At 31.2% G+C, this 12,563-nt stretch overlaps 1 protein-coding gene across 1 annotated transcript; it reads right to left on the reverse strand.

Annotated features, from left to right (window-relative positions):
* Positions 1-8,923: 8,923 nt before the first annotated feature.
* On the reverse strand, positions 8,924-9,343 carry BDBG_16196 (uncharacterized protein; the record flags this gene model as incomplete). Its single annotated transcript, XM_031724196.1, has 1 exon — positions 8,924-9,343. One exon carries the CDS (start codon positions 9,341-9,343, stop codon positions 8,924-8,926), a length of 420 nt encoding a protein of 139 aa, XP_031576014.1.
* Between the last annotated feature and the right edge of the window lie 3,220 nt (positions 9,344-12,563).

The following is a 12,563-nucleotide window of genomic DNA, read 5'->3' on the forward strand; positions in this document are numbered from 1 at the left end:
TGTTTCTTTGCAGAATGTCCTGATTTGAGACTTTGAGAATAAGTCTTCTATTTCTGAAGATTTGAAAGTTTTTCTCTTTTTACATTTTCTTTTTCACTTTTCTATGAATAGAGGTATGAGCAGTATTCTTCTCAGTTTTCTCAGGATTTTGAGCAGATTTTGAGACAGTAGGTTTAGAGACAGCAGATTCAGCTGCTTGAGCATATGTTTTCTTCTGATTCAAAGAAGAAGAAGAAGTAGAAAAAAAAGAAGAAGAGTAAGATGAAGAGTCAGTGATTGTATAAGGAATTTTCAATGTTTTTTGAACTTTGTTTGAGATTTCAAGTTTGAACTTGATCATCTTCTGTAGTTGTCTAGCCTGAGTATGAAGAATTAACAGAACTTCTTCATTTATCTCACTCAGACACTGCTTTTCAAGAATCTTGCTTACTTTTTCAAGTTTCTGTATTTCAAGAACTTATTATTTCTCTATTTCTTCTTTCTTTCTTCTCTTCAGAATTTCAATCTCAGGAATAGCATTTGAGAAAGCATCTTTTTTCACATCAACTGAGTGTATTTTTGAACTCATTGTTCTCACTCAATGAAAAGTTAGTCAGACTGTTTCAATTGAGATATTTCTAAGTCTGTTTTCAATTGAAAAGTTGGTCAGACTGTTTCAAAAGAAGAATAGAAGACTTTTATGTATAAAACACCTGATTTTTTTCACACTAGTTCAGTAACTAGATTAGATTTTTGAAGAGAATCTAATAAACTAAAATTGATTTTTGAGATAAATCAATAAAATCTTTACAATCTCTTTCTTGAGATACAGTGAGAAAGAGTATGATATCAATTGATAATGAATCAGATAATATGACAGTTTTTGAGAGAAAAACTGACAAAAAATAAATCAATTTTTTGCAGAGAAATTAATTAAAACTATTCAATTTTATTCTAAATCATTCAATTCTTCTCACACAACAAGTATGCAACTCAAATCAGTTAATAAAGAGTGTAAAAAAGAATTAAGTATTAATGAAAGCTCTTCAGTCACTGAAAAAGTAATTCTTACTTAAAAGAATATGAAATTATGACAGAAAACAGCTCTGTTTTTTATTCTTTATAAGAATATTATGTAAAACTCAGAGAAAAACATCTTACTTTTTCAAGAGAAGTAAAAACCTATTTCTAAGATCTTTTTTTTGCATTAACTGCTGTAGAAGAATGAGATAGAAACTGCTAAGATATGCACTACTATATACTCTCTATCAAGACTTTCCCTCTTCAGAGTCTTAATATTATAGAGAATATAAGTCTGTTTCTATATAATAATATAAATATTGTCAGTGAGATGTAGAGGAACTGATTATTTATATCTTAAAATAAAAGACTTTGTCAATGATTATATCAATATATAGTTAATTCTCAAATTCAATAGAAACCTAGTATTGCTGTTCTCAATCTCTTGCAGAATCTATTAAATATTGAGATATTAAAGCTAGATTTAATATATCTCACTGTGCAGGGATCAAAGGCTCAGTCAGATCTTGAAGTATACTGATTTTATAGTTGTTAATATGCTGTTGACTTATTATCTGCTGATTATGTATTGAATGCTGTTGCTGAGGTATCTTTTTGTATTATTCTGCTGAGAATGGGCCAGATTGAGAGGGATAGTACAAGGGTGAGACTTGGTGTTGAAGTCTAGATACACTGACGACAGACCATGAAGGTTGCACTTCAGAAGAGTCTGTTGGTTATGTACTTGATATTATCACTGAGGTATCTTTTTGTATTTTTCTGCCGGGGATGGGCCAGATTGGGAAGGGCGGTACGAGGGTGGGACTTGGCGTTGATGTTTTGGAACATCAAAGATGGACAGGGTTTTCGCGGAGGTCGCTTCTCAGATATCTCCACAATTACAGATCGGGGATCTTCCAAAATCAAGAAGATTAGCGCATATGGCTATGTCTCTTCACCTTACAATTTGTATGGCACTTTGGCCCGGGGTTGTGGTGTGATAGGGGTGAATGAGGGATAATCCCACACGGGAGTTTTGAACAACATCTAGTTCACATTTGGCTGGATATCTCCACCACCACACGGGGTATGCGGTCGGCGATGGGGTCCAAATGCTCATATGATCGAGGGCTTTTCGATGGATCTATCGGCGGGTTCTTATTCGAAAAATCGAGCGAGTTCGTGGTGGGGCGGTTGAATATGATGATTCAGACTGTAAAGAACTATCTCTGTGATTAACAATTAATTCATATTTAACAGTATTATATTTTCTCTGATTATTCTTAATTAACTGAATACTCTTCTACAGTTATTGAATATTTATTCATATTTTCTCTATAATCTTATTATAAGATGTAAAATATAAATTTTAATCTAAATATTGACAGACTTTAATATCAGTGCATTTAAACTTGTACTTCTTTACTTTAAAATGAAGAAAAGAGTAATATATTTCTTTAAATAAGTGAATAGAACTTTTTTCATACTGAATCTGAATCAATTATTAGTCAATTATTAATTAATTGAGAATTAATTTAGATTATCTACATTATTCATTATTTGTGTTATTTTCTCAACATTTAAAGACTTAGTTAATATCACATATATATATTCTTGTATATAAGTTTTAGAATACTCAGACAGATCATGACTATACTCTACTTTAAAGATATATATTAAATAAACAGTTACATCAGTTAGAGAGATAAGAACAGACTTAATCTGTGTATTTAAGTAATTAGTAATCAATTGAAAATCAGTTGTCACACTCCCAGCCGCGCTAAGGCTTCATTGCGGTTCCACACAGCTTATCACTTTTATGTGGATGATTTCATCTCATCTGAACTGGTTTCCAACCACTCTATGACATCATTCAGATATATTATAGAAAGATCTGATTGATGAATATAAGAATCTCACTTTAATACAAGATCAGCAGATTACTCTTTCTTAGCAATAAGATGCTGCTGAGATATCACTTTAGCTATTCTCACTCATGAAATAAGAGAAGAGTATTCACTCATTGTCTATATAGAATAGCTAGATACTGACTTCTCATTAAAGAAGTCAGCAATTTATTTTTTCTTTAACTGAAATATATACAAGAGTTACTATATGTCTCATATAATCTTCTTAGTATACTAAGTATCATATCTGTGATATTCTTATAATAACTCTGTAGTCTATAAGCTCACTATTTAAGCAAGATAGTTAAGCTCACTTATACAGCTTCTTAAATAACTATCTCTACATGACACTGCTAACTAGTCACTGCTTCAGTTCTATCACATTATAATTTAAATCACTTAATCTGATTACAAGTTTGAATCAGTCAAGCTCTAATAGACTGATATGATCTCATGCATTCACACTGAAACTGACCTGATCTCACTCTCTGAAGAAAACACTACATTATTTTCTAAAGTGTATACATCTCTATCTCAGCAGAAATTCAAGATTTCTGAAATCACTGTATATTTTGACATGAGCTCTTCAATCACTCTGCTATCACTGCAGCCTCTACACATCTACATCTATTATAAAGATAGAGAGATTAAGGTCAGAGATTCTTTGAGATATAAGAGAAACATCTTATCTGAATTTCACAGCTTTACTCATACTCTTGAATGAAAATTCCACCTTAATCTGAGCCAGTATAATACTTATAAGATATAAGTAATATATATCATCAACCTTCTTGAAGGCATCTCTGCAATTACTTAAGTTATTAAGAAGAGAGAGCTTGAGTGTATCAATACTATTATGACTTGAAATGAATTCAAGAACTTTCTACTGAATTAAATTGAAGATCACTGCAACTGTGACTTCATAGCAGTACAGTGATTCAACTCATTACATTAATAAGATGATGAGAATTCTTTCAATTTCAACATAAGATTTGAAGAATATTGAGAGGAATTGACTGATGATTTGAATCAATTAAAAACACAGCTTTATCTTGCAAAGCTGACTTACAAGATGCAGACAATAATATCACAATATCAGAGTTCATTAATTAATTATACTGAGCTTATCAACCTGGCTTTCTGAATCTATTTGAATAATCAATTCTTTAAGAAAAAGACTAACAAGATCTCTTCTAAGTAATCAATGACAGAATCTAAACAGTGCTGTGATAGCTTCAGAGTGAAGAAAGTAAAGAAGAATTTCAAGCATTCTGATTCTTCACTCACTGTGAAGAAACATTAAAAAAGATTTGATAAAGATCTCTGTTTCAACTGTGAAGTTGATAAACACTATATCAGTGATTGTAAGAAGCTGAAGAAGAAAAGAAACTGAGAAGATATCTTCTCAAAATTAACTTCTCTTCTGACAAACATATCTATAAAAGATAAAGAAGAGAAAGAAATGAAGAATTGATAATTCTTACATCTTTAAGTTCATGTTACAATCACAATGCATATCCTGAATAAGAAGATATCAGTGAGATGCCTACTTGACTTCAGAGTGAATATTAACTTCATATTCTATTTCTTTTCTTTGATGAAGAGTTGAAAGAAGATAGGTCTGTCAGATCATGTGAAATTTACTGATGAAACAAAATGTCACTGTTTTGACATAATTCAAGCAAAGTGTATGATCACAGACTCAGAAGAAATCTTTAAGAAGAGCAGTCTGCTTCTTCACACAGTTAATATCATAGATAAGGACATTATTCTAGGTCTTTCATAATTGAGAGAAAACAATCCTCTCATTGACTGAGTCACTCAGATGTGATGATATCATCTTACTAATGAAGAGATAGTAATAGAGAAATCTGAAGAGTTTCATTAGAAGAATCTTGAGAAAAAGATAGAGTCAATATACTGCATAGCAGGTGATTGAGACTTGAAAATAAGTGAAGAAGTCATCACTCTCACTACAAGATTAGCAGCAGTATTCATCATTGAAGACAGATGTACATGATATCTCTTTACAGATTATAAGAATATCTTTTTGAAAAGAGAAGCAGTGAAGTTTTCTGACACTAAGATATGATATAAGATTTATCTTGAAGATGATGTAACAGCACTGTACAGGCCTCTTTATAACTTGTCTATAAAGAAATTGAATATTCTGTGTAAATATCTTGAAGAAGTGCAATCAAAGAACTGAATATACTTATCAAAGAGTTCAGCAGAGACATCTATACTCTTTGTACTCAAGAAGAATGATAGACTACACTTATGCATAGACTACAGAGATCTCAATAAGATGACAGTTAAGAATCACTATTCATTATCATTGATTGATAAGATGATTGATTGATTATCTGAAGTAAAGATGTTCTCAAAGATTGATATACAGAATGTCTATCATAGAATCAGAGTTAATGAAGATAACATTTGAAAAACAGCTTTTCATATCAAGTACAGTAATTTTGAATATCTTGTTTTATCTTTTGATCTTTGTAATACTTCAGTCATCTTCCAGATCTATATAAATGAGGCACTGTGAGGCCTTGTCAATGTCTTCTGTATAGTATACCTGAATGACATTCTAATCTTCTCAAAATCAGAGAAAGAACATGATACTCATGTTCAAGAAGTGTTGAGTCACTTGAGACAGTATTAACTCTATACAAACACTGAAAAATGCTCATTCTACATGCAGAAGATTGATTTCTTAGATTATGTTGTTGAAATGAACAGCATTTCAATGAACAGAAGCTGAGTCTCTGTCATTGAAAACTGGCTGATACTGCAGATGTATCATGAGATGCAGGTGTTTCTAGAATTTGCAAATTTCTACAGATAATTCATCTATACATATTCACAGATTACTGCCTCTCTTACAGATCTGTTAAAGAGAAGTGTGAAAGACAGAAAAATAGAACTGTTTACTCTCACTCAAGACACTGTGCAGATATTTGCAGAATTAAAATAAGCTTTTATAGATGTCACAATACTGAATCACTTTAATCTCAACTTACTCAGTCAGTGTGAGACTGATGCATTCAGAAATGAAATCTGTGAAATCTTTTCACAGTTGACATCAGAGATCTTTCAATGTTAAAAGAATCAGAGAATAATTATCTCTGAGAAAACAGACAATGAATTGTCTGTGAAAGAAGGCTTTTTCACAGAGTCTATAAGACATTATGAATAAAGATCAGTGATCTTCTTCTTCAAGAAATTATCACTCATACAGAGAAGGTATGATACTCATGATCAGAAAATATTAGTAATTGTCAAATTCTTTAAGATCTGATGACATTATCTTCAGAATAGTAAGTACTCAGTGTAAGTTCTCACTGATCATGCAAATCTGCATTACTTCTTGATAATAAAGAGCTTGATAGAATATCAAGTCAGATGAGCAGAGCTGCTTTCAGAGTATGATTTCTATATCTGATATCATTCAGATCAGCTCAATCCCGCTGATATACTATCTAAACAGCCTGATTATAATATTATTGATACAGAGAAGAATTCTACAAAAGAATCTCTGTCATCACTGCAGAAGAAGCTAACTGCAGAGAGTTAGAGTTCTCTGAAGCTTGAGAACAGCACTGATAAGACAGCTGCATAACTCAGTATAGAAGATGAAAGAAAACTCAGATTCTCACAGAAGACTGACACTGAAGATCATAAGCTTCTCATATTATATTTTACAATCATTAAATTGATAAAGAATGAAACAGTCTACAATCTTTTAACTCAACTACTTTTAAAATTCATTGATAAGTTACAGAAGAGAAACATCTCTACTGCAGCTTGAATTCAGAAGTTGAAGAAGAAAGAATTCAGTTTAAACTTAGAAGAGACAGACTCTGAGCAGAGTAATACTGCTAAGAAATCAAGTCACTGATAACTAGAAGAATATGAACTTCTACTGCTGAATGATTCAGTCTTCATTTCTCATAGCAGAGCAGTGTATCAGAAGTTATTAAGAATTCATCATAATAATTCTCATGCGGAACACTTCAGATTAGAGAAGACTGAGAAGCTTCTAAAATATAAATATATTTAAGACAAGCTCTGAGCAGATGTCAAAGAGTATATTAAGACTTACAATATCTATCAAAGAATAAAGATCTCATAGTATAAGTAATACAGTGAGTTGATATCACTGCCTGTTTCAAAAAGCTCATGATAGAATCTATCAATGAATTTCATAGTTAATCTGCTGAAGTTAACAAGAGTCAAAGAATATAACTCAATTTTAGTCATTGTTAACTACTTTATAAAGATAATCAGATATATCTCTACTTATAAAAAGATTAAAGTCTCTGAATTGACTGATCTATTTTTAGATATCATTATTCATGATCACAGTGCTCTGAAATCATTGATAACAGATCAAGAATTCCTCTTCATCAGTAAATACTGATTGACTTTTTACTATTATCTTATAATAAGATGTCTTCTCAGTACTGCATTTCATCTGCAGACAGATAATCAGACTGAATATCAGAATCAGACACTAGAATAGCATCTTCAAGTGTTCTGTTCATATTATTAGAATGATTAACTCAAACATCTTCTAATCACTGAATTTATATATAATAATGCAAAGAATGTAATCTTAAAGATATCTTCTTTCTATACTTATTATGAATATAATTCTTTATTACTCAGTGATGTTGTATATAATATTTTAAAGAGAGAAATAGACAGTCAGAATATCAAACAGATACAGAGAACAGAGTATTTCTCAGTATTAGAAGTAAAAGTGAGATTGAAACTTTTGAATAAAATTCATGAGAAGATAGTGAAAAGCATCTATCATACTTAGAAGCAGTAGATGAAATACTATAATTAAAAACATCTTTTAATGAAGTTCTTAATAGAGAATTAAATACTACTTTCAGCAAAGAATATTAAGATAATAAGACTGTGTAAGAAGCTCAGTGAGTGATGACTAGAATCTTTCTCAGTAATAAGAGTAATGAATAAGCAGATATATAAGTTGAAATTACTCACAGAATTGAAATTAATTCATTCTGTTTTTCACATTTTCTATTTGAAGCTCTATAAGTAATACTCTGAAGTGAAGCTGTCTTAGCTGAATAATATCAAGATTAAGAGTAATACTGAATATCTTGTGAAGAAAATATTGAATAAGTGAATATATTACAGCAAGCTTCAATATCTTATGAAATAAAAAGATTATTTATTATCAGAGAATTCATGAGAACTGCTTGAGCATTTGAAAAATACTGAGAAAGAGATTGTAAACTATGAGATGACTAGTAGAGACTGTCTTATTACACATCAGAGATGTTGAATAAGAAATACTGCTTAAGACTTCTTATTTTTTCTCAAAGAGTTTTTTAGAGATAATCTCACAATAATAAGCTGATGTCTTATAAGCTCTGTAGCACTCTTCTTCTATTTTCTCTCAAAGAGTTTTTTAGAAGTTTAATGAGACTACACAAGTGTAAAATTCCTGAAGCAGTTAATAAGAAAAGAAAGAGACATTTGAAATTAATAAAAAAAATTAATATTATTAACTCACAGACTGCTGCTATTCTAATAAGGTCACAGTCTGCTGAAAAAGTAAAAAGAGAGAATCTCAGAGTCTACTTATTAATAATTACATTCTCATTAAACTTATTCTTTATCATTGAAGTCTTCAGTATCAGTATCTTTATCTGTTAAGAAGTTAGTACTACAGTGTCACAGAGAAGCATACTGCAGAAGAATATGAGAGATACTGAAAGTATTAACTTATTAACTTATAAAGTATCTCAGTTATCTGCTTCAACTGAAGCAAGATTCTCTTCAATCAGTGATTGATCTCTGCAGTACTTTTAACAGCAGTACTGACTGATCTCTTCTTAAGATTAGTCATTCTGAGGTGTTTTTTTATCTCAGAGATTCATGCTTTCATCTTCTTTTACAGACAAGCAAGAGAGATCTTTTCAGTCTTGACAGAATTTATCAACACTTGAAGCTTCAAGACTCTTACTCTATACTGCTCACTGATTCACAAACCGCTCCACCACGAACTCGCTCGATTTTTCGAATAAGAACCCGCCGATAGATCCATCGAAAAGCCCTCGATCATACGAGCATTTTGACCCCATCGCCGACCGCATACCCCGTGTGGTGGTGGAGTTATCCAGCCAAATGTGAACCAGACGTCGTTCGGAACTCCTGTGTGGGATTATCCCCCATTCTCCCCTACCACACCACAACCCCGGGCCAAATTGCCATACAAATTGTAAGGTGAAGAGACCTAGCCGTATGCACCAATCTTCTCGATTTTGGAAGATCCCTGATCTGTAGTTGTGGAGATATCTGAGGTGCGACCTCCGCGAAAACCCTGTCCATCTTTGATGTTCCAAAACACCAACGCCAAGTCCCACCCTCGTACCGCCCTTCCCAATCTGGCCCATCCCCGGCAGAAAAATACAAAAAGATACCTCAGCGATAATATCAAGCACATAATCAACAGACAATGAGTCAACAGCACATCAACAACTATAAAATCAGTATATCTCAAGGTCTGACTGAGCCTTTGATCCCTGCACAGTGAGATATATTAAATCTAGTTTTAATACCTCAATATTCAATAGATTCTGCAAGGAATTGAGAACAGCAATACTAGGTTTCTATTGAATTTGAGAATTAACTCTATATTGATATAATTATTGACAAAGTCTTCTATTTTGAGATATAAATAACCAGTTCCTCTACATCCTGCTGGCAATATTTACATTATTATATAGAAACAGACTTATATTCTCTATAATATCAAGACTCTGAAGAGGGAAAGTCTTGATAGAGAGTATACAGTAGTGTATATCTTAGCAGTTTCTATCTCATTCTTCTACAGCAGTTAATGCAAAAAAAAAAAGATCTTAGAAATAGTTTTTTACTTCTCTTGAAAAAGTAAGGTGTTTTTCTCTGGGTTTTATACAATATTCTTACAAAGAATTAAAAACAGAGTTGTTTTCTGTCATAATTTCATATTCTTTTAAGTAAGAATTACTTTTTCAGTGACTGAAGAGCTTTCATTAATACTTAATTCTTTTTTACACTCTTTATTAACTGATTTGAGTTGCACACTTGTTGTGTGAGAAGAATTGAATAATTTAGAATAAAATTGAATAGTTTTAATCAATTTCTCTGCAAAAAATTGATTTATTTTTTGTCAGTTTTTCATTCAAAAACTGTCATATCATCTGATTTACTATCAATTGATATCATACTTTTCCTCACTGTATCCCAAGAAAGAGATTGTAAAGATTTTATTGATTTATCTTAAAAATCAATTTTAGTTTATTAGATTCTCTTCAAAAATCTAACCTAGTTACTAAACTAGAGTGAAAAAAATCAGATGTTTTATACATAAAAGTCTGCTATTCTTCTTTTGAAATAGTCTGACCAACTTTTCAATTGAAAACAGACTTAGAAACCTCTTAATTGAAACAGTCTGACCAACTTTTCAATTCAAAAGAGTTTAATAAATATCTCAATTGAATTAGTCTGATCAACTTTTCATTGAGTAAGAACAATGAGTTCAAAAGTACACTCAGTTGATGTGAAAAAAGATGCTTTCTCAAATGCTATTCCTGAGATTGAAATTCTGAAGAGAAGAAAGAAAGAAGAAATAGAGAAATAACAAGTTCTTGAAATACAGGAACTTGAAAAAGCAAGTAAAATTCTTGAAAAGCAGTGTCTGAGTGAGATGAATGAAGAAGTTCTGTTAATTCTTCATACTCAGACTAGACAACTACAGAAAGTGATCAAGTTCAAACTTGGAATTTCAAACACAGTTCAAAAAACTTTGAAAATTTCTAATATAATCACTGACTCTTCAGTTTGCTCTTCTTTCTTTTCTACTTCTTCTTCTTCTTCTTCTTTAAATCAGAAGAAAACATATGCTCAAGCAGCTGAATCTGCTGTCTCTAAACCTGCTGTCTCTAAATCTACTATCTCAAAACCTGCTCAAAATTCTGAGAAAACTGAGAAGAATACTGCTCATACTTCTAGTGATAGAAGAGAGGAGAAAAAAATGCAAAAAGAGAAAAATCTTCAAATCTCCAGAAATAGAAGACTTATTCTCAAAGTCTCAAATCAGAATATATTGCAGAGAAATAAGCTAAACTCAAACCTCATTTTCAGAATTAGAAATGAAATCAATCAGCAGTTCTTTTCTCAGTTAATGACTGATATTGAAGTTCAAAAATCAGTTATAGCTTCAATTGAGTCATTCTTCTTTGAAAACTTCATCATTCTGACTACAATGCCTGAATTCAGTGCTGAATTCCTTATTCAGAATGAGAATCTCTGAAAATCAGCAGTAGAATCTTTGTTAAACACAACAATTCTATCTGAGAGAGATGAAAAGTGAGATAAATTCATTCTTTATAATATTTCAGTTGAAATTTTTGACTGTGAAGAAGAAATGCTACTTCTCAAAAATGAATTAGAAGAATACAACTCTATTCAACTGAGAAAGAAGTCTGTATGACTAAATTCAATTGAGTTCAGACAAAGTAGAAGAAATGCCTCTGTTCTAGTATATACAAAGATAATAGAACAGTCAAAGATCTCTGAAGTAAGAGTAGCAGGTTTGAAAATGAGAGTTCATGAATACAAAGATTCAAGAATGAATCTCAAAGCTCAAACACAGTGTTCAAACTGTCAAAGATATGAATACTTTGCAATCTTCTGTTTCAGAGACTCAAAATGTGCATTCTGTGCCAGAGATTACAAAACTAGTGAGCATAAATGTGAAACATGCTTAAAAAGAGATGAAATATGTCAACACACTCTGCTTAAATACTCTAATTGCAAAGAAAAACATGCATCTAGCTCAAAAGAATGTATGTTTGCTTCAAGAACTCAAAAGAACTGAAGAAAAGACAAAGCTCAGAGTAAATCTAGAACTGAAGAGAATAGTCAAGTCAGTAAACTTATAACTGCAAGCTCAAAAAAAAGAAACTCTCAACTATCTAAGTCTTCAAACTTCAATTCTTCAGCTAAATGTAAACAGAATTTGAATTCTCAAACTTCTGTTAAGATTAGAGAATTGAGAAATGACTCTGATGATAAACTAGATATAATGCAAGTAGTTAAGATTCCTACTTTTCAGAACAGTTATAATCTACTATCTGATGATAGTGATTAGATTCTACTCTACTCTCTTTTAATATGAATATACAACAAAAACAACAAAAAAAGTTTAAAAACTCTTTAAAAATCACATTTATTTAAAATAATGTGAATAGAAACTCAAATTGCATTTATTCTTGTCTTCAAATTGTATTTGAATAAAAAGTTGATTTTATACTGCTTCAGGAGCCGAATTTTGATGCTGAGTAAAAATATGTCATTTCTCATTCAAGCTACTACTGCTTTTTACCTCAAAAGTCTGAGATAAAGTCAAGAGTAGTGATCTATGAAAGAAAGAGATCAAGATATCAATTTAATCTAAGATTTGATATCATGTCTGACTCTGATATTCTGATAAGTGACATTATAGATAAAGAAAATGAGTTTGATACTATACAGCTTATAAATATCTATAATGAAAAGTCATTGAAGAAATATAACAATATCTGAACAATTGATAGAGAATTTCTGAACATAACTTCATCAAGAAACTCT

The sequence above is a fragment of the Blastomyces gilchristii genome, assembly GCF_000003855.2.
Source record: "Blastomyces gilchristii SLH14081 genomic scaffold supercont1.1, whole genome shotgun sequence".
Classification (NCBI taxonomy): domain Eukaryota; kingdom Fungi; phylum Ascomycota; class Eurotiomycetes; order Onygenales; family Ajellomycetaceae; genus Blastomyces; species Blastomyces gilchristii.